The sequence below is a fragment of the Fusarium pseudograminearum genome, chromosome 2, assembly GCF_000303195.2.
Source record: "Fusarium pseudograminearum CS3096 chromosome 2, whole genome shotgun sequence".
Classification (NCBI taxonomy): Eukaryota; Fungi; Ascomycota; class Sordariomycetes; order Hypocreales; family Nectriaceae; genus Fusarium; species Fusarium pseudograminearum.
Window position 1 is genome coordinate 7,799,883 of NC_031952.1, and position 25,363 is coordinate 7,825,245.

The 25,363-nt window shown below is 47.6% G+C and overlaps 9 protein-coding genes across 9 annotated transcripts; 5 read left to right on the forward strand and 4 right to left on the reverse strand.

The window, feature by feature from the left end:
- Positions 1-370: 370 nt before the first annotated feature.
- Positions 371-3,570, reverse strand: FPSE_12100 (uncharacterized protein; the record flags this gene model as incomplete). Its single annotated transcript, XM_009265217.1, has 2 exons — positions 371-3,277; positions 3,391-3,570. 2 exons carry the CDS (start codon positions 3,568-3,570, stop codon positions 371-373), a joined length of 3,087 nt encoding a protein of 1,028 aa, XP_009263492.1.
- A 3,339-nt stretch (positions 3,571-6,909) lies between these two features.
- FPSE_12101 (uncharacterized protein) lies at positions 6,910-8,212 on the forward strand (the record flags this gene model as incomplete). The annotated part of the gene is made up of 2 exons (XM_009265218.1): positions 6,910-6,952; positions 7,002-8,212. The coding sequence occupies 2 exons, from the start codon at positions 6,910-6,912 to the stop codon at positions 8,210-8,212; spliced, it is 1,254 nt and encodes a 417-aa protein (XP_009263493.1).
- A 299-nt stretch (positions 8,213-8,511) lies between these two features.
- FPSE_12102 (uncharacterized protein) lies at positions 8,512-10,194 on the forward strand (the record flags this gene model as incomplete). Its single annotated transcript, XM_009265219.1, has 3 exons — positions 8,512-8,689; positions 8,744-9,531; positions 9,583-10,194. 3 exons carry the CDS (start codon positions 8,512-8,514, stop codon positions 10,192-10,194), a joined length of 1,578 nt encoding a protein of 525 aa, XP_009263494.1.
- Positions 10,195-11,748: 1,554 nt separating this feature from the next.
- Positions 11,749-13,709, forward strand: FPSE_12103 (uncharacterized protein; the record flags this gene model as incomplete). The annotated part of the gene is made up of 2 exons (XM_009265220.1): positions 11,749-13,187; positions 13,247-13,709. The coding sequence occupies 2 exons, from the start codon at positions 11,749-11,751 to the stop codon at positions 13,707-13,709; spliced, it is 1,902 nt and encodes a 633-aa protein (XP_009263495.1).
- Positions 13,710-14,708: 999 nt separating this feature from the next.
- Positions 14,709-15,723, forward strand: FPSE_12104 (uncharacterized protein; the record flags this gene model as incomplete). The annotated part of the gene is made up of 3 exons (XM_009265221.1): positions 14,709-15,074; positions 15,132-15,308; positions 15,370-15,723. 3 exons carry the CDS (start codon positions 14,709-14,711, stop codon positions 15,721-15,723), a joined length of 897 nt encoding a protein of 298 aa, XP_009263496.1.
- A 150-nt stretch (positions 15,724-15,873) lies between these two features.
- On the reverse strand, positions 15,874-16,566 carry FPSE_12105 (uncharacterized protein; the record flags this gene model as incomplete). Its single annotated transcript, XM_009265222.1, has 1 exon — positions 15,874-16,566. One exon carries the CDS (start codon positions 16,564-16,566, stop codon positions 15,874-15,876), a length of 693 nt encoding a protein of 230 aa, XP_009263497.1.
- Positions 16,567-16,983: 417 nt separating this feature from the next.
- Positions 16,984-18,612, reverse strand: FPSE_12106 (uncharacterized protein; the record flags this gene model as incomplete). The annotated part of the gene is made up of 1 exon (XM_009265223.1): positions 16,984-18,612. The coding sequence occupies one exon, from the start codon at positions 18,610-18,612 to the stop codon at positions 16,984-16,986; it is 1,629 nt and encodes a 542-aa protein (XP_009263498.1).
- Positions 18,613-19,857: 1,245 nt separating this feature from the next.
- On the forward strand, positions 19,858-21,778 carry FPSE_12107 (uncharacterized protein; the record flags this gene model as incomplete). The annotated part of the gene is made up of 4 exons (XM_009265224.1): positions 19,858-20,052; positions 20,084-20,600; positions 20,648-21,405; positions 21,452-21,778. 4 exons carry the CDS (start codon positions 19,858-19,860, stop codon positions 21,776-21,778), a joined length of 1,797 nt encoding a protein of 598 aa, XP_009263499.1.
- A 148-nt stretch (positions 21,779-21,926) lies between these two features.
- FPSE_12108 (uncharacterized protein) lies at positions 21,927-25,294 on the reverse strand (the record flags this gene model as incomplete). Its single annotated transcript, XM_009265225.1, has 6 exons — positions 21,927-23,940; positions 23,990-24,134; positions 24,181-24,688; positions 24,739-24,795; positions 24,841-25,078; positions 25,131-25,294. 6 exons carry the CDS (start codon positions 25,292-25,294, stop codon positions 21,927-21,929), a joined length of 3,126 nt encoding a protein of 1,041 aa, XP_009263500.1.
- Positions 25,295-25,363: the final 69 nt, after the last annotated feature.

Here is a 25,363-nt window from a genome sequence, read left to right on the forward strand (position 1 = left end):
ACATAACGAATTACGAAAGCATTTCTACCTACATTCTCCAAAGACCCTGAATCTGAGGGTCGCGTGGATCATATCGAATCTTTGTGATCTTGTGGTCTACCCCGTACTAAATCTTACAATCACTTGTACAAAAACCATGCAGTTTGTATGAACAACAGATATTTCCCATTCGCCTCCGCTATGACAAAATCCCGACTAAAACTACCAAAAACCCTAAGTTCGAGAATATCCGTAACCATACCGACATGCATCGCGTTCAAACAATCTCGCATAAACCTCATCCCAGGCATTATCTCCGTAAACATAATGGACCGTACCAAACGATCTAGACATGATAGAATATGTATACTTGAACACACGAATAGCATGACTATGCGCCGTTTGGCTGTTCCGGCCCCTTGCCGTCGTCATCGCCGTCCTTTGGTGGTGGTGGTGGGGGGTGGTCTTCTCCATCTGCTGCCGCTGCCGCCGCCGCCTCCTCTTCCGCTATCATTTGTCTTAGAAATTCAGCCTCTTCGTCGTCCATCGCCTCTTGAATCGCGTCGCCGTCAACCTCCTCCTCGCCGATGGGGTTCTCGGGAATGATGCCGTTCTGGCGTTGCCACACCTCTCGTCTGATACGGTCGTCCTTGGCTTTGCGTGCTCGCTCAACCTCCTCAAATCCGCCAGACTTCTTGAGCTTGCCATCTGCGACAAAGTTGACGATTTCGCGATGCATGGGATTGATGTTTCGTGTTGCGAGCTCCTTCTGGCGTAGCTTCTCGGCACGCTCGATAGCCTCAAGACGGTCTTCGTGGTTTGGCTGTAAAGCTCTCACTTCGCCAAGAACGCCCTCCTTTGCCGCACTCTGGTCACTGCTGTTACCGAGGCTGACGAGACCCTTGGAGAATTGTCGAGCGTTTCCAGCACTGGCACCAGTGCCATTGTCCTTCATCTGCTCCTTGGTTGCCTGTTCTACTAAGGTGAACGTCTCCGAAGCCTTCTCCAGGTCGTCTCGCAGATCAACCAAAAGATCTTCCATAAGGCGAAGCTCGTCACGACCCTGGCAAACGTCTTCTAGCTCCTTCTCCCAGATCTTGGTCCAGATAGGCTTCTCCTGAGTCATGTATTCTTCCATCCTCTTCAATTCCTTGCTCAAAGTCGCGATGTCCTTACCGACGGAATCCAACTGTCTCGGTAGCGGCCGGACACCACGGTGCACCACGTCCTTACGCAAGTCTTCGATGAGATCCTGGAGATCGTCCACTTTGCCAACCAATCGGTCAGAGTCGCCGTTGAGTTGTTTGCGCCCGCTGGTGACATAAGAGTAGCCGGCATCGCCTTCGATATCGGGAATGGCAGCCTTAGCTGTAGCAACCTTGACATTAGCAGCTTTGGTTCGGATAGTAGCCATTGAATCCTGGATTTCGGCTTGGAAACTAGAATAGGTTTGACGCATAACAGCCAGATCCTGTTTCAGGCTCTTTAATTCTCCGAGATGACTGTTATTCAACTTGCGTCCAGAGGTAAATTGCGTCCTTGCTCCATCCGAGGAGGCGGCGGCTGTTGGTGGTGATAGTGCCAGTCGAGCCATCTCGTTTGCTGCTTCCTGCTGCCGGTCTGACACTCGCTGAAGGGCTGCCCCTTGGTCTGTTACTGTTTGCTTAACATCGCGAACGATCTCCGTCAAAGAAGCAATTCCATCGTCAATATGTCTCTTGACTTCGTCCAAAGCTTCCACATTGAGGACAAGAACAGTTCGATCCTTCACATCGGCAAGGTCCTCCAATTCATGGCGCACACCAGAAACGGGGTCTTGAATATAGATTTCTGGAAGATCTGCGCCATTGTGCTGTGTATTCCAAGAAAACTTCTCAATGAAAGCGAGTTGTAGACGCCCTATTGTAAGCTCGGCCCTTCCCTCTGATAAAACAAACTTCTTCACTTTAGACTTGTACTGGAGGAACAGGGTAAGATCCTTTGAAGGTGTTGGAGGGGGAGAATCTTGGAAGTATGATGTTGCAGAAGGCTTTGGTGGCGGCGTAGGTACAACTTCGGGTGCGGACTTGGAATGTTCAGTCCTGGGTGTTTCTGGTGAATTACCATCGTCCTGGAAGAACATAGGATCCGTGGGAGGCCCACTAAGTGTTGCACTGGCAGCATATGCCTCGTCTGGGGTCTGAGGCACGGGACTATCTGTTTTGGCGGGCAGTTCTGCTGCGTTGTTTTCTTCAGAAACCTTATCTGGTATCCTGACGGGAGAGTCCTCGGCCGTGTTTGCTCGCATGGACTGGCTCGAGTTATTGCGGTTGTGTCGGATAGATTGTCGACCCTGCACAGCGCGCAAAGATTCCCTAACCTCCTTTCTTCCTCTATTCGGAATGGGCGAGTTTTGTGGAGGCAAAATCGGAACGCCATTGGCACCTCCCAGATGTTTGGATATTTGGTATTGAGAGTATCGACGTGAAGCTCGTCGTTCTAAATCTCCACCCTTCTGCAGAGCTGCAAGGGCGCTCGAAGTGTTGTCAGGCGGAGTAGGTGGCGGAGGAGGAAACGAATCGATGTTGAGCTCTCCTCCCGGGGGGCCTGAAGGTACAGTAGGCCCAGAAGGGATTGAGTTCTCGCCTTCGGGATACGGCGGTACCACTGGCATATTCTGCATCGTGTTGCTGGAAAGCGAAGACTGTTCCGATATCGCGGATTGCCGAGACGATTCACGCTGGGCATTGAAGCGGCGTGGAGACCTGTTTGTACTACCACTCGACGACGGTAAACCTTCAGTCGGCTGCCCTTCAGGTGGAGGTTGGAATCCATTCTCTAGACCCTCCTCCAACATGTTGGTGAGCCCGCTGTTGCCGCTGCTAACAGTGCTGATGCTGGTTGCTCTGTCGGGAGGTGCATGGCCGTCGCGATCTCTAGCTTGCTTCTGGCGCAGCTTCTGCTGTTTGCGCTTTAGGCCGTGTAACAAATTAATAATTATGTCGCGGATCCTAGGCAAATATTTCTCTAAACTCTCGGCACTGGCCTCTTGGCTCAGTGTCGCCTCAAGAATATGTCGCAGCGAATCGGGGACGTTTCCTAAATCAGATGTGTCAACATGAATGGCAGTGAATGCGCGGCAAGCCATGTTGAACTCGTAGCCCAGGCGCACGTAAACATCTGACACCTGGCTGTCGGTAGCTTGTCCGCGCGACCATTGTGTTAAGGTTTCCAGAAGCTGTTTTGTTGCAACGAGGAGGTGGGTGACGCTCTTTTCGATCTGCGATAGAGGCATATTCGAACCGCTACCACCAGAACCCTAGATAACGAGGACGTCAGCAACTTGGTTGCAATCGGGCTCAGGCATAGACGTGGGGCAAGCAGGGCTCAGCAGGGGCACAATATTGCCCACGTTGCGAATTATATACTTACTTCACGATTCATCCTTCGAGAGCCCGCAGATTGTACAGATCTCGCCGAGGCGCTCGAGGCCCGAGCCTGCAGTGCTGGTGAGATGGACCGAACAGGAACATTGGGTGGTGGTCCAGGCTCGGCGCCGGGCGAACGACGATGGGCAAAGGCGCGTTGAGAACCGGATGATGGAGCTTGCATAGCGGCTTATGTTTGTAATATCTGTATTTTCGCGGCGGGAAATATATAATCGATAGTGGCCGAAGAGATGAGAGGAAGTGGAAACCTCGGTCGAGAAGGGCAATTTGGGGATTGAGCGCCGAGGGAATTGCTTAATGATCGGATTTCGGAGGCCTTCGAGGGGCCAGAGGCATCATCAAAACGAATGAAGTGTAGAGAAATCGCAAGAGCGGGTGTTGGCGTCGCAAGGGAGGGACAGGCTTGTCGATATAGCGAGAGTATCGAGGCTGAGGTGGCTGCAACAGAAGAGAGAGGTTGAGATTGAGTCGAGTACAGTATGAGGTGTACGATGGATGATGATGGTGGTGGATGGATGACCTGCAACTCTACCAGTGACCCAATAGTCGAGGTAGCTGAAAGTGCAGTGCCCAACCCAGCCTGGCTTTACTTGATCTGTATCGACAGTACCCCTGCATTGCAGCACGTGCCACCACAGCGCAGCGCAAGCCTGAAAGCATTCACTGTAGTTATCCCTACCTAACCTAAATCTACCTATTCACGAGACAACCAAAGCCATCCAATTATTTTTGTTTCTGCTTCATTTGCTATAAAACGTTCCAAGGCCGTTGGGGCGATCGATTCTTTGGAATGTCCTCAGCCAACCAAACCCTTTTCGTTATCATCTAGTAGTTCAACTCCCGCATAAACCCCCAATTTAAAAACACACTTTTAGACATGAATCAACAAGTTTTAACACGATAATAATTAGTAACAGAGAAATAACAAATCTTGAACAGCATTATCCTCAAATTCCATGCCGTAATAGCAGACCTGCTATATGTTTTGCCGCAGAATGCGCTGTCGGCTAGGGAACGGCTCGAGTCTTGGCTGCCCGTTTCATGGATCTGGGGTTGACAAGTTAGGGTATTGTTTCATGATTTTGATCAGCTGCTAGTTACTTAATCTGTAGTTCCTTGGAAGCTCTCCCACCGTCCTGTATACTATGTGGATAGTATGCATACAGCCTCCTATCCTAGCTCGGGGTCCCAGAAGGGAAGTGCATAACTCCAAAGAGTCACAAAATTTGACACTTCAATGCCCTTCCATGAATAAGGGACTAAAGAATCAATATACGCCCACCGTAATGAATCCCCATGAGATAAAGGAGTCATATCGTCTTCCATGATGTCCCAAAAGTTTGTTACAATAAATTTGATCAATTCTTCGTCTCCCATTCTCCGAAGCTTCGTAAACATGCTTAGGCCTTGCGACAGGAGGCAGATGCCATAGCAGTCCATCCTTTTATACGTGACATCGTTCTGAAAGAAGAATAGGAAATACTCCGCATGTCTCCCGGCCCAATTCCTCAATGGCTCGATTCTGCCATACAAATATCCGAGATGATGGCCAACAACCGCCAGTAGCCTTCTCAGTTCCTTCACCATGTAGGCCCAAGTGCAGTAGAATCTCTCAACCATTTCAAAGCAACTAGGCCGAGACATCCATTGATGTCTAGTAAAAAACTGTTGTCGGGTTTCTTCAGAGGTGAGGTATAAGTGCTCTCGTCCATGAAAGAAAGTCAGGCAATAACTTTCTAAGCAAAGAGCCGCGTCTATGAATAGACTTCGCTCCTGCTGCGTTGGCTCTCTTAACTGCCGGGAAATAGCATGGGTTATTATCGCCAATGCGTCCTGCGAATATGCATCGCATATCTGTTTTGCATCTTTGCCAAGCTCGCACATGATGCAAAGTGCCGAGAGTGAGAACTTGTCCCAACAGGGTGGCTCGGGTTCTTCGATGACCGGGCCAAGCAGAGGGCCTATCTTTTCTTCAACGTCGCGGGTCCCTAAGGCCTGGAAGTCTGGTTCCTGTCTCATATGGCGTAGACGTGCTGCCTGCACGAGGGAGGGAAGAGCGACGTCACCGAGAGGAGCCATCATGTGAGTAATGATCCATGTTCGGTTCGCGGAAAAGCAGGCCATGGCGGTAGGGTAAGCTCTCACGAAAGAAAGAATATCCAAGTTGCAAAAGAACATTATTGGGAGCAGCAGCTCACATGGTAGATCGTATAAGCAAACCATGGTGTCGATTCGTTTTGTTGGAATAAAGAAGAAACATTCTCGAGATAGGAACTAAGAGAAAACTCGGTATATTCATAGCGAGAAGAAACAAAACCCGGGAGAATTCTGGTCAACGAAAGCTTGTAGAACAGGGTTCACAGTGTATTATATTAATTTTACGACTAATGTTGTTAAAATGGCAATGGCCTAGCAATGAGTCCAAGTGAAGCATAACTAAAATGAACAGCGCCGACATAATATATCAGGCAGATCAAGCTTCTGTTCTGGGCAAGGAAATAGTATACAGAGTATTGAAGAGAAAAATTCGAGCTACAAGGCGATATAGAAATCATTTCCATTAGACTTCAATTGACAGTAAATCATATACTTGAAGTTATCGTAGTTAAATGTACGGATAGCTGGTTGGTATAATTCTTTTGGGCATTAATTTTAGTTAAGAAACACAATTTCGAACTCTTTTTCTTTTGCAAGCCCAAGGGAACCCAGGCACACATGTTAAATGCGATAAGCCATGAAAGTAAAAGTAAAAGATAATATTAAAGTGTCGGAAAGGCGTATTAAAATAAAGACTAATGAACTAACAGAGAAGCCTGATGGCTTGACTGACTTAGGAGAGAAGAACTGTGTTATCCCATTACCTTGAGGATGATATCCTGTGATACAACCATGACTTACACCGAGCGGGAACGGAGTTTTACTCCAAATTCCTGCACCGATTGTTGGATTGGTTACACGAAGCTAAACGGTAACGACTGGCAGCCACTATTTTTAGATTCAATCCTTTGAACGGAGCTGAAAGCCCATGTCATCTCCTCTGGACAACGCGTGTGCGGCACGAAGCCTCTGTCATCATTGGCATTGGTAGTGTCGAAGCAAATAAACCAGCGGCGTGAGAAACTAAACTAAGTGGGCGTTGGAAGTGCTGCAACGTTGACTGATGGGAGGGTGGCTGCCATCCTATTCACATCACAGCCAGTAGTCGCATGGGATACCTGAAATGGCTTAATGCAGCGTTCAGCAGGGCTGAACTCAAAAGCCGGACTACCCGTCGGGGTTCTATCAAGACTTGTGAACTCCGGTTGCGAGCTGATGCTCAATACTGTGTGTTTGCTTTTGGTCTGTCCAGCGGGATCAAGCAATATGGTGGGCTATGATGGGAAAATGTACTTAAATGACGAGGGCGCCCAGCCATCATCAGACATCATCAATCATATCTGAAGTTTAACTACATTGTACCTATTCCTCTACCCTATCAGACATCTCTAAACACAGTTTAAAAATGGGCAACAGAAAGATAGCAATCATTGGCGCTGGCCCAGCTGGTACGCACCAACTACTCCAATCAAACAACTTCCCACTGACGTATCATAGGATGCTTGTTAGCAAGACTTCTTCATCTCGCAGGAACAGAAGTGACTGTCTTTGAAGGCGAAGATCACCCAAACTTCCGATCCCAAGGAGGTACTCTGGATCTACACACAGCCACAGGCCTAGCAGCTCTCAAGGAAGCCAAGGTCTTTGATGAGTTTCTCAAGCACGCTCGATATGATGGTCAATACATGGCCATCGTAGACAAGAATTTGGAATACCATCTCGAACGAAATGCGGTCGGAAAATACAACAAGATCGAAGAACGCCCCGAGATTGATCGTTCTAGTCTCCGAGAGATCCTGTCAAATTCCCTACCCGAGGGTATGATCAAATGGGGTTACCATCTCAAAAAGGTGGAAGGTCGATCCCTTGTCTTTGACCACACTACAGTCGACGGATTCGATCTCATCGTAGGCGCAGACGGCGCGTGGAGCAAAGTACGAAAGGAAATCGATCCAAGTCTCATTCCGGAATTTGCTGGTATCGGAATGTTCGAGTTGGAGATCACAGACGCCGAGAACAACGCCCCAGAGCTGTCTAAGCTGGTGAACCGAGGAAGTGTCTTTGCCAGCACGGATGGTAACCGCACAAGTATTCAACAGATGGGCGATGGCAGTCTGAACATGTACTGCAGTTTTGTTACGGACAACCCGGACTGGTTCAAGCCAGAGAACTGCGGCTTCAACCCCCATGATTTGAAGGAGACAACGAAGGCCTTACTCGAGACGAGGTACAAAGATTGGGACCCTCGTCTCCAACAGGCAATCGAATTAGCGAATGGCCGTTGCAACCCGCGGTCACTTTTTATGCTTCCCGTTGGCAGTAAATGGGAACACAAGCAAGGCCTAACTCTCATCGGCGACGCGGCTCATCTCATGACACCTTATGCTGGCGAAGGCGTCAACCAGGCTCTCGACGATGCGATGCTACTTGCCAAAGCCATCAATGGAGCGGTTGGTAAAGGCGACCAAGAACTGGACAAGGCGATCAAGAGTTTCGAAGAGGTCATGTTTGCGCGTGTCGGTCCAGTTCAGGAACTCACATGGGGATTGCTACAGGACTGGATGTATACACCTGGAGCACCCAAGGCTGTCATGGCAAAGTCAATAAGCAGACATGTTAGACAGCGGTTGCCATGGGTGCTTCAGCCGTTGGGTGTGGCGGCTGTGCATGGTTATTATTTCCTGAAGAACAAGAACTTGGTTAGTTGAAGGGCTTTTTGGTGGAATTAACGAAGGACATAATGTCAGGATGATAGAATTATTGGTCGGAGTTTATGGTTGCGATCATGCCGGAACTATCGGTAGTTGTTATTGGCAGAAGTTAGAGAAATACTTATTATTATGAGCTATAAAGGCATATTAGCATGTACCTGTTTGACTAGCCTCAATTGCACAGCCCATGTGACCAGGGGTGCTGATCATCCATCATAAGAACTAAACCCCCATGCCCATGACTCTCACCATACAATAGCTTCGTGGAATTCCATTGAGGCAATCCGCACGATACAATGGACAGCTCCCAGGCACCGCTAATTGCGGGCCATAGCGACGAAGAGGAGGAGCTTGAATATGCGACCGAAGGGTCAAGGTCTCCCGAAGAAGCAGGCAAGACGGGAAGCGGAATGCCCAGCGCATTTGTCCTGGCCCTGACTTTTGCTGCTGGTATAAGCGGTCTACTTTTTGGATGTTGGTATCCATCCTGTCTTTAATCGTAAAGGAGATGCTAACTTACAGCTCCAGATGACACGGGCGTCGTTTCCGCTACCCTCGTTTCGATAGGGACCTCGCTGTCGAACCGCGAACTCACCTCGATGGATAAATCGATCATTACTTCTTCCACGTCGCTCTTCGCTCTGATAATATCGCCGTTTTCCTCCGTTCTCGCCGATCGGCTTGGACGCAAGCACGTTATTCTTTACGCCGACATCCTTTTTGTTGCGGGCGCCTTACTACAAGCGTGGAGTTCTACGGTTCCGATCATGGTCGCAGGACGATGTATTATCGGTGCAGGAGTAGGCGCAGCCAGTTTCGTTGTGCCGCTGTACATTGCTGAGGTGGCGCCCGCTGCGCATCGAGGGCGTCTGGTTACGTTGAACATTATGTTTATTACCCTGGGCCAGGTGATCGCGTATATCGTGGGATGGGCCTTTTCGACATACGGTTCTCCCGCTACAGGATGGCGGTGGATGGTGGGCTTAGGTGCATTGCCTGCGATTTTACAAGGAGGCATGATTGCCTTTATGCCCGAGACACCGAGATGGTTGGTCAAGGCTGGTAGATCCAACGCAGCCAAGGAAGTTATCCGTCGGGCAAACGGCGATACATTACAACATAATGCGGATGCAGTTATCAGGGAGATCGAGCTCGAAGTGCGAGAAGAGCATGAGGCGGAACGATTGCGTGATCATCAGGTATCTGACCGATGGACGTGGCTGGGCAAATGGGGACCTCTTGTCAGTGAAGGGAGAAACCGCAGAGCCTTGGCTATTGCGTGCTTGCTTCAAGGGCTGCAACAGCTTTGCGGATTTGTAAGTGATCAGAGGGACTACAATTGTTACAAGTGACTAACTATATGGCAGAATTCACTGATGTACTTCTCCGCGACCATCTTTACAGTTATTGGCTTCCAAAGCCCTACGCTTACCTCGATGGTAGTTGCCGTTACGAACTTCCTCGGTACTGTTGCTGCGTTGGGACTCGTTGATCGCATAGGTCGGAGGAGGGTGCTTCTATACTCGATACCGTTCATGATCGTCGGATTGTTGCTGTCGGCATATGGCTTTTCGTTCCTTTCGCTGGCAGCTGGAATCAACACGACGGCCTCCGAACCTCCCGCAACCGCCGGGCACGAGATGGCGGCCCTCACTATCCTTGTGAGTATCATGGTATACGTTGCAGCGTACGCGCTGGGTCTCGGTAACGTCCCCTGGATGCAAAGCGAGCTGTTCCCATTGGCGGTTCGATCACTGGGTAGCGGTGTAGCAACAGCGACGAGCTGGGCCGCGAATTTCGTTGTAGGGTTGACGTTCCTTCCATTGATGGACCTGTTGAGTCCATCTTGGACATTCGTTTTGTATGCGATTATATGTGGTGGTGGATATTTCTTGGTCTGGCGTATTTATCCTGAGACGGCAGGGTTAAGTCTTGAAGAAGCAACAGCTCTGTTGGACAACGGTTGGGGCGTACGATGATGATGCATCCTGATTTAGAACATAGATATCATGGTCTTAGAGATAAACCTGTCAGTTATCTTAGCGTCGAAGTTAAAAGAATATATGTTGTCTTGGCTGTAACATCGAGAGTGTTCCGTGGGCCTTCCGTGGGTAACAAGACGGCAATTCGGTGAAGTGATGAACGGCTTATACGCGGTAAGTCACGGCTTGTTAAGCCTGGAAATAAACAGAAATACAGGCAAAAATAAAGAGAGGCGTAATCTACGGGAATGGGAAATGGGAATCGCTTTTGACCGAAAGGTTTTACATCATCGTGCATGTCTAAGCTTCTTCGAGAAGCTGTAAGGTGGAACCACGTTCGGCACCAAACTCGGCGGGCTCCCTCCATTGGCCAGGATCTTTTGGTGAATTGCACTATGAAGCGAAATGCGATGCGTGTAAGATAAGGGAGGATTCAGTCTAGTTGGTGGTGAGTGCAGTCATCATTCAAAGCTCTGGTCAGGCAGATGATAGTTGCAAACCAGGAATTGAGTTCATGCTGCGTGCATAGGTAGCTTGTATCCATAACTCATGACAGTTCAGGGGCATATCCTCAGTAAACGAGTTGGTCCATGCTGATAAAAATCTTGGATCTCACTGCCTATTCTTACGACAATGGATCTAGGGGAACGACGGGGGCTAACGTTAGTAAGTATCAGGGGGATGATGGGAGGGAACCTTTGAAGCCCAACAGTGGATAGAAACTGGATTCAATGGAATTTGGATAGATTGCCATCCATCCGTGCACGGCAACTCGGTTCCGTTTGAGGCTTGAGATATACGGCCGAGAAGGATTAATGGCTGACGCAGTGCATATCAGTAAGCTGGCTGCATCAAACAAGGTGATCAATAATCTGGTCCGGGCAGCGGATATAGTGTCTAGCACTCGGATATAGAGTGCAGCTGCAATTTGTTATTCACTGTGATCCAGAGCTCAGACCCTTGTCTAGCCTTAGCCTCTGTGCCTGTGCGGCGCCGTGCCGAACGTGGATGCCGAAGAATTAGTGGATCTACCTTCCGAAGCAAAGATTTTTTTTACCAGGTTCGTCTTGTTCTCGACTGACATCGTTCCTTTGGTGGATTAACACTAGGACGTAGGTGGATTCATTCATTACATGTTACTTATACATGGCCCCATCCCTTGATCATGAGCTTTTCTTCTCAGTCTACTTCTTGTCATGACCCTTTTCTTGTTACTCCTCTAGCTTTTTAAAGAATCAGTATATTAATTTGAGTCGCTTCCTACTCTCTCTGTCTGACTCGGGTTATCCTGACTGCTTGACTTGACTCTTTTCGTATTGGCTAGCGTCGCGATCATCTCGCTCTTTCCCGACCAGTGCAGTCATTATCGGACTCTAGCGTCATACCTACCTTACCTTTTTAGCTGCACTGCAACTTGGAACAAGACGAGGACTGGAAGTTTATATACTGGATATATTCCTCTCACACCTCTTCTCTGCTTGATCTACCATATCCCTTCACATTGCGACTCCTCCATTATTACTTGACTGAAACTCAGAAACTACAGCAACGATGTCGGGGAACATCGTGGACAGGGACCTGCTAGAGGCAGAGCGTGCAGCCTCTCCTCAACGCTACCAGCGACGAGACAGTGCTGAGATCGAGCGAGTCATCTCTGCTTCTACCGTCTCATCATCATCATCCGAGAACTCAGCCCGTCGACGAAGCCGCTCCATCGGCCAACACAACAGCATCAGCCGCATCTCAACACAAAACGACCTCGAGCACCACCCTACCGAACTCAGCCGTATCCAAACCGCCCGCAGCCAGCACAATGCCACCGTCGGAGGCAGCCTGCGCTCGCGCACTGCTTCGCGCGCATCCAGGAAGCCTCTCCCCAACTTTGGAGCTGGAAAGCCTTATCCCCCTCCCTTGCCTGAGCAGGAGCAGTATGTCGTCGAGTTTGACGGACCCAATGATCCTCTGCACTCGCAGAATTGGCCATTGAAGAAGAAGCTCATTACTGCTGCTGTTTTGGGTTTCACCACCATGACCGCTGCTTTCACATCCTCCATCTTCTCTGCTGCTACTATGGTTGTCGCTGCCGACTACGGCGTGGACAACGAGGTTGGCTTGCTTGGAACTACCTTCTACGTTCTTGGTTTTGCTTTCGGCCCTTCACTTTGGGCTCCTCTGTCTGAGTTAAAAGGGCGTCGCCTGCCGATTCTTATCTCTATCTTTGGTTTCTCCCTCTTCTCAATCGCATGCGCTACTGGAAAGGATATCCAGACTATTCTGCTCTGTCGATTCTTCAGTGGTTTCTTTGGTGCCTGTCCTCTTGCTGTCGTTGCAGCTGTCTTTTCCGACATGTTCGACAACCGTACTCGAGGTACTGCTATCACTGTCTTCTCAATGTCTGTTTTCAGTGGACCTCTTTTGGCTCCTTTCATCGGTGGTTTCATTGTTGAGTCTCACCTCGGCTGGCGCTGGACCGAGTATCTTGCTTCCATCATGGGTTTCACTGCTCTTATCCTCGATCTCATCTTTTTGGAGGAGACTTATCCTCCAGTCATTCTTATCGCCAAGGCGGCTGATCTGCGTCGTCGCACCAAGAACTGGGGAATCCACGCCAAGCAGGAGGAAATCGAGGTTGACTTTAAGGAGCTTGTCAAGAAGAACTTTTCTCGACCTCTGCGTCTGCTCTTTACTGAGCCCATTATCCTTCTGCTCTCCATCTACATGAGTTTCATCTACGGAATTCTTTACCTTTTCCTTACCGCCTATCCTCTCGTCTTTGTTGGCGTTCACGGCTTCAGCTCTGGTCAATCCGGTCTTTGCTTCTTTGGCATGATCATCGGCCAGCTCATTGCTGGCGCTACAGTCATTGCTCAGCAGCCCTGGTACATTCGCAAGCTTGCCGCCAACAACGGCATTCCCATTCCCGAATGGCGACTTCCCAATGTCATGGCTGGTGGTGTCTCCTTTGCCATTGGTATCTTCTGGTTCGGATGGTAAGTAACACATGAAACGATATGTACCTAATATCAGCAATAATACTAACATTTGCTAGGACTGGATACACCAACAAAATCCACTGGATTGTTCCTGCTCTGAGTGGCCTCTTCACCGGCTTCGGTCTCATGTCCATCTTTCTCCAGGCTCTCAACTACCTTGTTGACGCTTATCTCATGTTTGCCGCCTCTGCCATTGCCGGAAACACCTTCCTCCGATCCCTTTGCGGTGCTGGTTTCCCTCTGTTTGCTCGTCAAATGTTTGACGGCTTGGGTATTCAATATGCCGCCACCCTTCTTGGTTGCGTCGCCGTCGTTCTTGCGCCCATTCCATTCGTCTTCTACAAGTACGGTGCCAAGATTCGCCAGAAGAGCAAGTACGCTCCCACGGCTCCCCCTGCACCTGTATCCGGTTCTTCCACTGAGGAGGAGGAGAAAGAGACTGCGAACGATACTGCTTTGGCGGCTGTCAGATCCCGACGAGACAGTATCACAAGTGCCAACAGGAAAGAAACCGCATAAATCTCACCACTATCTATTCACAACATCTGCCAGTTTCACAACTAGCAACACCTAATGACGTCGCACCATCTATCCTGTGGAAGCAAGGAGTTTTCTGGCCTGGGCTTGTTGGATGATGACGATGTAACGCGTTTGCAAAAAAGTTATTTGTTTTGAGATACCACGTTAGGAAATTTGCCCCAGATTATATGTACTCGCCCATGATATGAGACGGCTATGGAACGTTTTGTCTTCATGTAATAAATACCCTAATTAATATAAACACACTAAACTTGCCCAAAGAGCGTTGACAAAATCTGATTTGTTCTTAGTGCCCACACTTCATAGTCGTTGTCTGGGCGGATGAGTCTTTCGCGAAAGGACAAAGGATGCTGCTTCTATACTCACACTGCGCTTGATCCAGACGGATATACTCACAAGTACCAGTACACAGCCTGACTAGTCATCCGATTATAACTACGGCTGTATTTGTAAGCTTACATTGAGAAACAAGCTTCTTCAGATGCAACAGGCCATTTATGCTTATTTGGTCCACAAAGCCAAGACTTTAGACGTAACTTTCGGTGCTTCGGACTCTCAAGGCCCGCCTTTGTCCGAGCGGACTTCACCTCTTTAGCTTGCGGAGGATTGTGGAATGCATTGATCTACAACGCTGTAAGAATTCAAGTTCCTTAGCGTTATATTTTATGCTTATTCGTGATCTAAAGCCAAGACTCTAATAAATTAGTAGTGTTTAAACATACGTTTTGGCACTTTAGACTGTAAAGTCCGCCTCAGGTTGCGCGGACTTCACTCCTAGAACTTGTGAAGGATTGCGAAATTACGTCGACACATGGCACTGTAAGAATGCCTTATTCTTCGACCTGACAAATCGTATTTTGGTCACAGAGAATATCTATATAAGTTTCGCTCTCTTTGTCAATTGGAACATTACATCAACATCCAGCTTCTTTCACAACACTCAAGCAAATATTCGCTTTTATCAACATCAACATCATCATGTCTCATCACATTACCGTTCTCCCAGCCTCAACTAAAGCTGGCCGAGAAACCATCCGCGCCCTCTTAGCTTCCGACAGCAAACTTTCTGTTCAAGCTGTTTACCGTGATCCGTCCAAGGCACCAGCTGAGTTCATCAAGAATTCAAAGTTTGAAGCTGTCAACGGTGATGTTGGAGATGGTAACAGTCTCAACTTTACAGGCTCAAATGCTGTCTTTTACATCCCGCCGCCTACTTATGACGGTACCGATCAAGGGGAATGGGCGACTCGAGCTGCCAACAACGTGAAGAAGGCTCTGGAGGCCGCAAACATTAAGAGACTCGTTATTCTTTCGGCCATTGGAGCACAGAATTCAAGCGGCATCGTACGTATACGGAAAAATATCTCTGCGTTGACGATGAACAAGACTAATCGGTTGCAGGGTGTTCTCCGGTTGAACCATATCTCGGATGAACTTTTGAAAGATTCTGTACCAGAGGTTGTGGTCATTAGACCTACCTACTTCTTCGAAGACTTTGCACATCTTCTTGATGCCGCAAAAGATGAAAACCCAACTATACACTCTTGGATCACTCCCATCGATTACAAGATTCCTCTGGTAAGTGACCTCCAGACCTTCAAAGTGGAACGAAAATCAAGTACTGACCTTCAACTTCCAGGTTGGGCTCAAGGACGTAGCTTCAAATTGCGCAAACCACCTCCTCGCCTCAACTGCCAAGCCCAGCCCGCATTACCTCAACGTATTCGGCCCCCGAGCGTACGGCTCTGTCGATCTCAAAGAAACAGTTGAGGAAGTCACCGGTAAAAAGTTTGAGTTGAAACTTGTCGAGGAAGATCAGCTTCTCGACTACTGGAAGCAGATTGTTCCGGAAGCACATGTTGAAGAGTTTAAGGAAATGACCACTGCTGGTCTCTCAGGAGGGGTTATTGCCAAGGATTTTGTATATGATGAGACGACTGTTAGGGGCGAGCAGGAATTGGTAGATGCTTTACGCGCTTTGTATAAGAACTAAACTAGCAAGCAACTCATACGTGTTAGATTTCGGAGAGTTGTAGCATAGTATCAAGACTTTTAATCCGTTTGATTATTCATCTTAACTGAAACTCCCTGAGATTGAATTATTAATGATCAAACTACCCCGAGACAAGACGAATCTATATGCTTATAATGCCCCAATTATCAAGTGAAGGAATCCAACCGCGACTCCTACTCCTAATAGGCTCTGAATCGGCATGGTCATCAAAGACGCTGTACTTGATGGATTCAAATCCCTTGCACACGCCTTCCAGCAAGCATACGATTTTCGACTGTACTCCTCATCATCACTATCCCCCTTGTAGTACTGATCATAACAACTTCTAACACAACCATAAGCCTCGCAGGAAACCTCATCCTGGTCGCCTATATTCCGTCCATCCAACTCTGCCTGGCTCCAAGTTGCGTTTGACCCCGAAATCATGGTCCTTCCGCTGTAATCCCATCCCGTGATTCTCTTGCCGCCTTTCTTGGCGCTGGTAAGGCATGTCGAAAGCATGATGCGTGCGCCGTCTGGAGCCGCATCGGGAGGAATGGTGATGTTGACTTGTGTTTCATATAGGGGAACCAGCCACTGGAGCCAGCAAACAGGTCCCGTGCCCCATCCGGGCGGTGTCAGGGCGAGATAGACGCGATAGGAGTCGGATATTCTTCCATTTTCAGAGTTTGGATCAACTTTCTGGTTGATTGTGACGTTGAAGGTTTCACCAGATGTCTGGTTCCAGGGGATATCATAGTAAGTACTTCCAGCGTGGACGCTTGGGAGGGCCGCGAAGAGAGTGAAGACGGCCACTCGGAGAAGGAATGTTATCAGCTCCATGGCATGATATTTCAACGAGAGTGGGCTTGAGAGAAGAGCCTGGTAAGGCTGAACGAGTGTATGTTTGTGTAAGAGAGAGAATAATGAAGTGAGATGAGTTAAAACGAATTTCAAATTGGATCTAGTCATGGCTGACAAAATTATGGGACAAGGGGTATTAGCCTGTGTCCACCGCGCCAAGCCTGACTGGGCAGGACATCGTGTAAGACGATTTGACTGGGATTAAACCATAACTGGGATGGCATAAAACTCAAGATATAAGCTTAATAGTACTTTGCATTCATATGACAAGAAAAAAAGGAAGTACTAAGAGTAGGTCTAAAGTGACATAAGATGACTTATTAGATAACATACGAGTAAAGTCTAAGAAGACATGAATTACCAATCTGAATTAATCCATTTCTAATGCAAATCGTTTCAATTTTCAATGACTCTGGGACTCTGGGACTCTTGGAAGTTGGCTGCCTTCTTCCCAGATTCAGACAGGTTCCCTCTGAAGTCTATCACTTCCCATTCATCTGTCATACCGCTAAACCTATGGTATATGATCACCAAGCGCCCAAGGATGTCGATAAACCAAGTAAGATCCATTCCTCGCATGTCGCTGTGCAGAAGCCTCGAGGTCAAAGCGACTCCTTTCTTGGAGTAAACGACCAGCAACGGCTGTCGGAATGCGGCAATCCAAGAGTTTGGAAGGAAAGATATAATGAAGAAGAATCTGTCAAAGAGTATGCCAGCAGTCCACTTCACAGACCGCGCAGATGTCATTTCCTCCGTAGTAGGAAAGCCAAAGAATCTGTTGGCACAGGGAATCAGGCCTCGTCGTCTTATCTCGTCGTCCTGCCATAAGAAACCTTTGATGGGTTTTCCCTCCTTATCCCATAGAACTGGATGTCGGCGGCTCCATGATACTCTGTGTCCGTCGGAGAATTTTCGAATAGGGTAATACGCACAATGTCTGAGCATCTCTGCGACTTCTACGGATGTCTCTCCGCCATCCACCAGCCAATGACCCAAACTCTCACCAGATGAGCTTAGCAGGTTGAGGACATCTCCGAATAATTTTAATGTATAGCCTTTCCTCTTCTCTTCGGTTGATAGGCTGCGTTCAAACACAATGTCCAAGGTGTCGAGGCTCCACGATGTGGCTCGGCTCCACGATGTGGCTTGGCTGCTAGAGGACGTGACTGTGAAATATTGGCACCCATTGATGGAAGACAAGGACATCTCGGAATGGAGTACGCCGTGGAGAACTGACTCTCCACGTTTTTGACCGTCGAAATCCCAGAATTCTACCATTGTATGATGAACCACTCGATCTCCATTGTCCCCTTCGGCATCTCGTTCCTCCACAGGGGAGTCGTACATGCTGACCATGTGTTTGTCATTGAATAAAAAATATCTCTCAATCTCTGTGCCATCCGGAAGGTTAAAGTTCTCGAATCGGGCTGTCAACGACCAATCCTTTAACCTCCGCGCTTCGAAAGAACGATTGGGCCCCGAAATCAAAACAGAATTGCCATCGCATATTCGGTGAAATGGTTCTTCACCGCGCGTCGTCAATAACTTCAAAACGATGCCGTCAAGGGTGTACATATTGCCTCTCAGATTCCAGCGGATACCAGAATTAAAAGATAGGAACATGAGCGGCGGTTCCATATTGCCTTCGCAGCTCAGATGAATGTATTTGCCTTTTCCATAATCTTCCGTAATGATTCGTTCTGATTTGGGCCGAACACCTCTGCTGATACCATCAACGGCCTGAGCTATCGAGATATAGCTAGTCCGTAGGCAATATGAGGTATCCCGAATCACATAGTCCGGATAGCCAAGGCGCCTCAAATGATGCGCCCAAACACGATCTGGTATTTTGTCTCGGGTTTCCCACAAGTCTCTGGTGATGGGCAAGGCTCTGAACAGGTCTTTGAGCTCCAACTCGCACACGATCAATTGTGCAATTTCGAGTATGTGAAATACACGGTCTGCCGCTGAGTCGCCCATGTAGGCATTGGTGTCGGGAATATCGTGTCCAGATTCGGTCGCCATGGTGCTGAGGGGGTCAGGGAACTTGACGAAATTCGTAGTCCGGTTTATACCGTTCAGATCGGATACTCAGATTGTTGTTTTCTGCTCCCTAAAATTCAGGTTATGTTTCTGTTGCTTTTGACTGGGTTGATGGAATCTGCAAGGCAAGGTTCATGTGTCGGTTGATTTTGGGGGAGCTGAGGTGAGTGTATAAGTAAAAAAGGAATAAAAAGTTAAGAAGGAAGAGGAAAGATTTTTATAGAGAAATAAGCCTTGATCAATTTGGTCACTGGGTTGTTTGACTTTGACAAAATACCCAGTCTCCCCTGAGATTAAAGGCACAAGGTTTACTTGTTCAGATGAGTCAAAACCCTATCAATGAACGAATGTAAACGAAGCTACACTTCTTTCGTATCATTATCAATATAAATAAACATAGATATATGCGTATTTATTAAGATTGACTGGGTTAGATGTCGAGTGCCGTCAGTGATCTGCTTGGTGTATCTGTGGTGTGTTTTCCCAAACTCGTGGACTTGGGTAGGCCGATCATATTTGTTTGTTATTGCCTGATGTTGGCATACCACTTGTAGGTGTATATTATTAACCTTTCAGGTTGGCACGTGAGTCTGCTATAGCTGTAGTAAGGAGTACATTTTATGAAATAAGAAATAGTTGAAGAAAGTCTAATATTACTTTCACGTGAATGGTAGGAATATTCGTGGATGAGAAGTTCCCTAACGTGCCCGGTTAAAGATGCAACTAACAGGTCCTTAATCATGATTTGCCAAGTGTAGTACTAATATCGATGTACTGATGAAGTATGTATTGAGACATTTACATGGCCGTCTTACATCAATACTATTAGCGAGTCAGTGGCCTTGTTCATCGCTATGCAAAGAGAGTGTCATGCCCAATTGCATGTCAAAGATGATATTGCTTCTATTAGGTTGCATCTCAACAAGACTGATGTGACTTACACCTCTTCAGTCCGGGTAGACGGCCCTTTGGGTAAATCCTCCGGCAATAAGTCGCCACAAATGACTAGAAAAACCACGGTAGCTTATCATCCCGAGACTCTGTTATAGATTTAACCAGCTTGGCGTTGACCTTCAGATGCGACTTGACACATTGGAACTGGCTGGTTAGTCAACTTACAAGGTCCCAAATGTGACATCGAATATCTATAAATTGAGGGGCTATATCTCGTCGATATTCTTACAATCCTAGATCATCCTATTCGACTTCAAAGCAAATTGGTAAAAGATGAAGTTGAGTTCCTTGATCGAGACTTGTTTCGCCCTTAGTTGGTCGCAGGAAACTCTGGCTGCAACACAGACAAAGATCTTCGCGCCTACTGTCACTGTTAAAAACGGCACGTATGCTGGAGTCTATAACAAGCAATATGACCAGGACTACTTTCTTGGGCTTCCTTTTGCTCAGGCAAGTTCTCATAATAATGTTCTAGAAGAACTTGCTGACATTTGCCCAGCCTCCAGAACGGTTCTCAGTAGCCCAAGGGCTCAATACTTCCTGGGATGGAGTCCGAAACGTCACCGAGTTACCAGTTCACTGCTATGGATATGGTTCTGACCAAGATGGATACAAGCAATCCGAAGACTGTCTCTACCTAAACGTCATTCGACCCGCGAACCTGAAAACCACCGCGAATATTCCCGTGGCCGTTTGGGTTCACGGAGGAGGCCTTTTTCAGGGCGGTGCTTCGGACTTACGATATAACCTGTCTTTCATCGTTGAGCAGAGCGTTGCTCTTGGCACACCTATCATCGGGGTCAGTTTTAACTACCGTCTTTCTGCATTCGGATTCATCGTTGGAAAGGAGGTTCTGAAAGAGGGTGCTACTAATATCGGGTTCCGCGATCAAAGACTTGCACTTCATTGGGTCCAGGAGAACATCAAGGCTTTTGGTGGTGATCCTGACAAGGTCACTATATTTGGAGAGAGTTCAGGTGCCGAGAGTATAGCAGCACAGGTTCTTGCATACAATGGTGCGTTGATAGCAATTTTTGTTTTGAGCGTTTACTGACAATATTAGGTCGCGATGATGGTCTATTCAGAGGAGCTATCGGCCAGTCTGGCTTCGGTGCCCCCCTTCCTCGATATCGTGGCGGCTACAACGCAACTGAAGCGATGCAAGCTACATACGATAGATTCGTTGGCAAGGTCCCATCATGCGCCGATTTGAAAGGATCAGATAAATCTCTGCCTTGCTTGAGAAAAGCGCCTTTTGACGAAATCAACAGTGCCATACGGGCCATCAACACCGGTCTTGACTGGTCCCCAGTCCTGGATGGAGATTTCATTGCAGATTACAACACTAACCAATTTGAAAACGGGAAATTTGTCAAAGTGCCGCTTCTTATAGGTGCCAACACAGATGAAGGGACGGCCTTTGGTAGAAATAGAACACCCGATGGTGGCAACGTTAATACCGATGAAGATATGAGGGATGCTATCGGAGCTGGAATCCCACCTCATGCAGAAGACACCGCGGGGCAGACGGCTGAAGAGCTTACTGATGAGTTGATGGAGTTGTACCCCAATGATCAAAGAGTTGGAATACCATCTTTGGAGTCTTGGCCACATATCATCAAACCGAACGATTCGTACGCTGAGGTACACGGAGCTCAATATCGTCGATCATGTGCTCTGTTCGGAGACCTTATCATTCAATATCAGAGAAGACGCGCGAACAAGTTCTGGGCCAAACATGGGATTCCCAATTATGCGTACCGCTTCAACATCAAGCCCAATGGACAACCAGAGTATGCTGGGGTCACCCATTTCCAAGAGGTAAGCAGATTTGCTTGAGTGTCCATCTGTATACTGACTCTACAAGGTTGCTTTTGTGTTATATAATATCCTCGGGGACGGATACAATCGCAAACCTTTTGGTGGTGAAGGATCATATCCAGAGAATGCCAAGGCAATGTCAAAGACTATCAGCACTGCATGGATCAACTTCTTCAATACTCTCGACCCCAACGGAAAGACAGGGGAGGAGATTTTCAGTGGCAAGGAATGGCCTGCTTATGACTTGTCTGATGGTCCTGATGGAGAGGGTATCGTTTTCAATATCAACGGGTCCGATATTGAAGTAGATGATTGGAGATCTGGTGGAATGGAGTGGATGGCTGAGCACGCTTTGGACGTTTTTGGTAACTAGTGTAGGAAGGTTTGATGTAAGTGAGTGTTGAAGGGGAAATACACAGGTACATGTTGGTTATCACAACCAGTCTGCCAAATAATTAACAAGATTACACGAGTAAAGAGTCTAAATTATCGCTATTAAGAATGTTACAACCGAGAATATGCTAAAATTCCACCTGATTATTTACATCAACCGCCTTCGCACTTTTATCAAGCCGGTCGATCTCTTCTATTGCTTCTTCACATTCCTTTAGACATTGACTTGCCTCCAGAGTTTCAAAATGATCAGCTCCAAGTAGCTTCGTCCGCAGTAGAACGCACTCCTGAAGCAGCTTCCTCGCATCCCCAAACATATCCACATCCGGATACAAGTGTCTTGTATCCATTGACATCTTTCCCATAGATGTCCACGTAGAACCAAGATTACACATGCTCGTCAAAGTGACTGGGTGTTCTTCCCCGAATACTCTTTTGCTGACTTCCAGAACCTTTGTTTGGATCGCCTCAGCTTCGCCCACCTCGCCTTGTCTCAAGACCGTCTTGGCTAGGTTGCTTTTGCTGAGAAGTGTATCGGGATGCTCCTCGCCGTAGTTTCTGACGTAGGCTTCTACCGCTCTTCTTTGCATTGTTTCTGCGTCTTCATCTTCGAATAGTGCGACGTTATCCATTGCAAAGATCGTGTCGATGTGATCTGGTCCAAGTACACGTTTCCTAACCTCAAAAACGTGAGTGTATAATTTCTTAGATTCTTCCGTCTTGCCTAGTTCGCGATAAGTCAAGGCAAGATTGTCCATGGAATCAAGGGTCTTGTGGTTTTCTTCGCCTCTGAGTCGCTTCCATGTTTCGACGATGAATACATCAAGCTTTTCCGCTTCTTTCCATTCACCTTGTTTCCTAAGGGACGACGCAAGATCTGTGGTAAGAACTAGAGTCTCTGCGTGATCTTCTCCAAGTAAAGCCTTTCGAATCAGGAGTCCCTCTCTTTGCAATTTCTCTGCTTCCGACAATCGACCCTGAAAGAGGAAGAAGGATGCAACTCTGTGAAGGAGCGATGCCCTGAGGAGCTTATCCTCGTCTGACTCTGTCGTCTGAGTGCTAAGCACTGAATATGCATGTGCAAGATATGCGGTGCATGTCGAGAGTTCCTCAAAGTCGGCGTACGGGTAGAACTCCGAGACTGCTTGCACAGCTTCCTTAGCGAACCCAGCCGCTTTACCCTTCCTAGACATCCAGGTTCGCGTCACCAGCTGCACAAGACGATGCATATTGTGATCACCACCTATCTCAGCGCGAATAAAGCAGAATGCTTTGAGAACTCCAAGTGATTTGATAAGTTGCATCCTAATATTTGACTCTGCGCGCTTCTTGCCTTCGCCATAGAACTCGAGAAACTCGATAGGTATAGCTTGCCGATCGAACAAGCTCATCAATGATAGCAATTCGGCGGCGAAGGGGTATTGTTTCTCAATTTTCTGGAAAGACAGCATCCAGGTTTGTGCAACAGCGCGAGGAGTATCCGAGTCTCTGCCTACTGCCTCGAACTCTTCATCCAGCAGCTGTATGAGATCATCCTCACTCCCGTTAAGGAGTTCCAGGTATTCGTCGACTGAGATGCAGTTTTCCTGTATGAAAGCAGCTGCTTGGACAAGGGCTAGTGGCAGGAATTCCAGTCTAGATGAGAGTTGTAGAAGTGTCTTCAGAGACTCGTCTCCTTGGTGTACTCTTTGTCGCAAGAGCTGAGTCGCCTCGTACTCGTCCATTTTGCCCACTTCAATAGGACGCTTTCCCTTCAATAGCCTTGATCCCACTTGCATGTTCCTAGTTGTGATAAGGACAGTGCCATGGACACACTCTGGTATGAATTCCGCAAGGCTGTCATTTTCTTCATCGGACTCGGACTGAGGCGAATCAGCTGGTTGTGGGAAGAACAGCTGCATATCGTCAGCATTATCAACAACCATCATCCACTGTCCGCTTTCATCACTCTCAAGCCAATCCTTGACTACAGATAAAGCGTCAAAACTCGGGTCGTCATGGCCAGGAATCTTGCACGCTCTAGCAATCTTAGTATACGCCTCTGAGAATCGTTCAGCACTACTGGCATGAACCCAAAAGACTGATGTGTTTTTAGAGAAATCTTGTAGCCAGCGCGAATAAGCTAGTGCAATCTGAGTTTTCCTAAATTTAATTAGTTATCTCCATTTTCAATGATGATTATAAAACATACCCGACTCCGCCAAGGCCATGTAGTGCGGCTCTTCGATGTGCTTGGCTCTCGGTGCCAGTGCCTGTATGGCCTAGCTGGCTCTTCAGCACCTCGAGGGTCCCTGACCTTCCAATGAAATCCGGATTATAGGAGTATGGCACAAGACCTGTAAGTTGTTAGTCTATGTCTAGATAATTAATCTTCTCACTTACAATGTGCTGCATGGTTTTGCTTCCGAAACTTGCCCTGCGACCGTCGTATCTGGTTTATCCAACGCTTCAGCTCACCACATATAGCGACGAAACCAGGTTCATCTGCCGTATTGAACTTGGTCATATCTGAATGATTCTTGTGGATGCCAATCGAGATATATCCGGGTAGTATTGCGGAATGCTTTGGGACGACCAATCCCACTCCCTTCTTGGGCAATTCCTCGTAGAAACAGGTGATTTCTATCGTGTTGGACTCATTCCTGCTGCGTTTTATGACGAGAGCTTGAAAGCTGTCGTTGATGCGAGCTAGTACTTCAGAGTCTGGTGTAAGAACCTGAACAATATCGCTGTTGGTATCTTTGATCAATCCAACAGAGCGGGAAACCAGCTCTCCCATCTTGGCGAGACTCGATCCGTGGTGTGGGGTTCCGAGAAAAATGACTCCTCGGGTGAAGTTTGCAATGTCTTGTATGTGTTGCTCGGATCGTTGTCTTGCTCCTACAAGTGCCTAGTTTCTGTGAGTCGATGCGCCAGAGACGTTTGGATGGGTAACTTTACATCTTGACAAACAAGTCCACCCAGACTATGACAAACAAATACAATGGGCCTTTCGTTCTGAGAATTTTAGTTAAATCCTAATAACAAGATGTCGACCCTTACTGTGTTATCACCTTGTCGAAGCGACGCAAGAGCCGCCACAAGATTAGACGCATGGTTGGATATTCTATTTAGTGACGGAACATCATCCTTGCTGACAACAATTGCATCATAAGAGTAGGTAAGAATACGAGCAGTGCCCAGCTCAATAGGTAGGAGCGTCTTTGGCCATGGTTCATTTGAGCCTTTGCCTGTCCATGTTTTTAGACAATCTCCTTTAAGCCCATGAACAAAAACAACACTGGACATTATTAGACAGCTAACATATCAATACATGGTAGTTATCGACTTACTCAACATCATCATCTGTAGAACTATGCAAGACTTTTATACCAGAGTACAAGTGAACTGTTCGATCTCGTGGCAAAAGCCTTGGCGGTTGCTCAGAAATTGGTGTCTTATCAACACGAACTGGAGCAGTCTTGGAGCGGAACACTCGTCGTAAAGAGGATAACATTATAAGAAAACGCTAGAAGATGGAAAACAAATTGAAACAGAAAATGCACACATTAAACAACGAGATGGG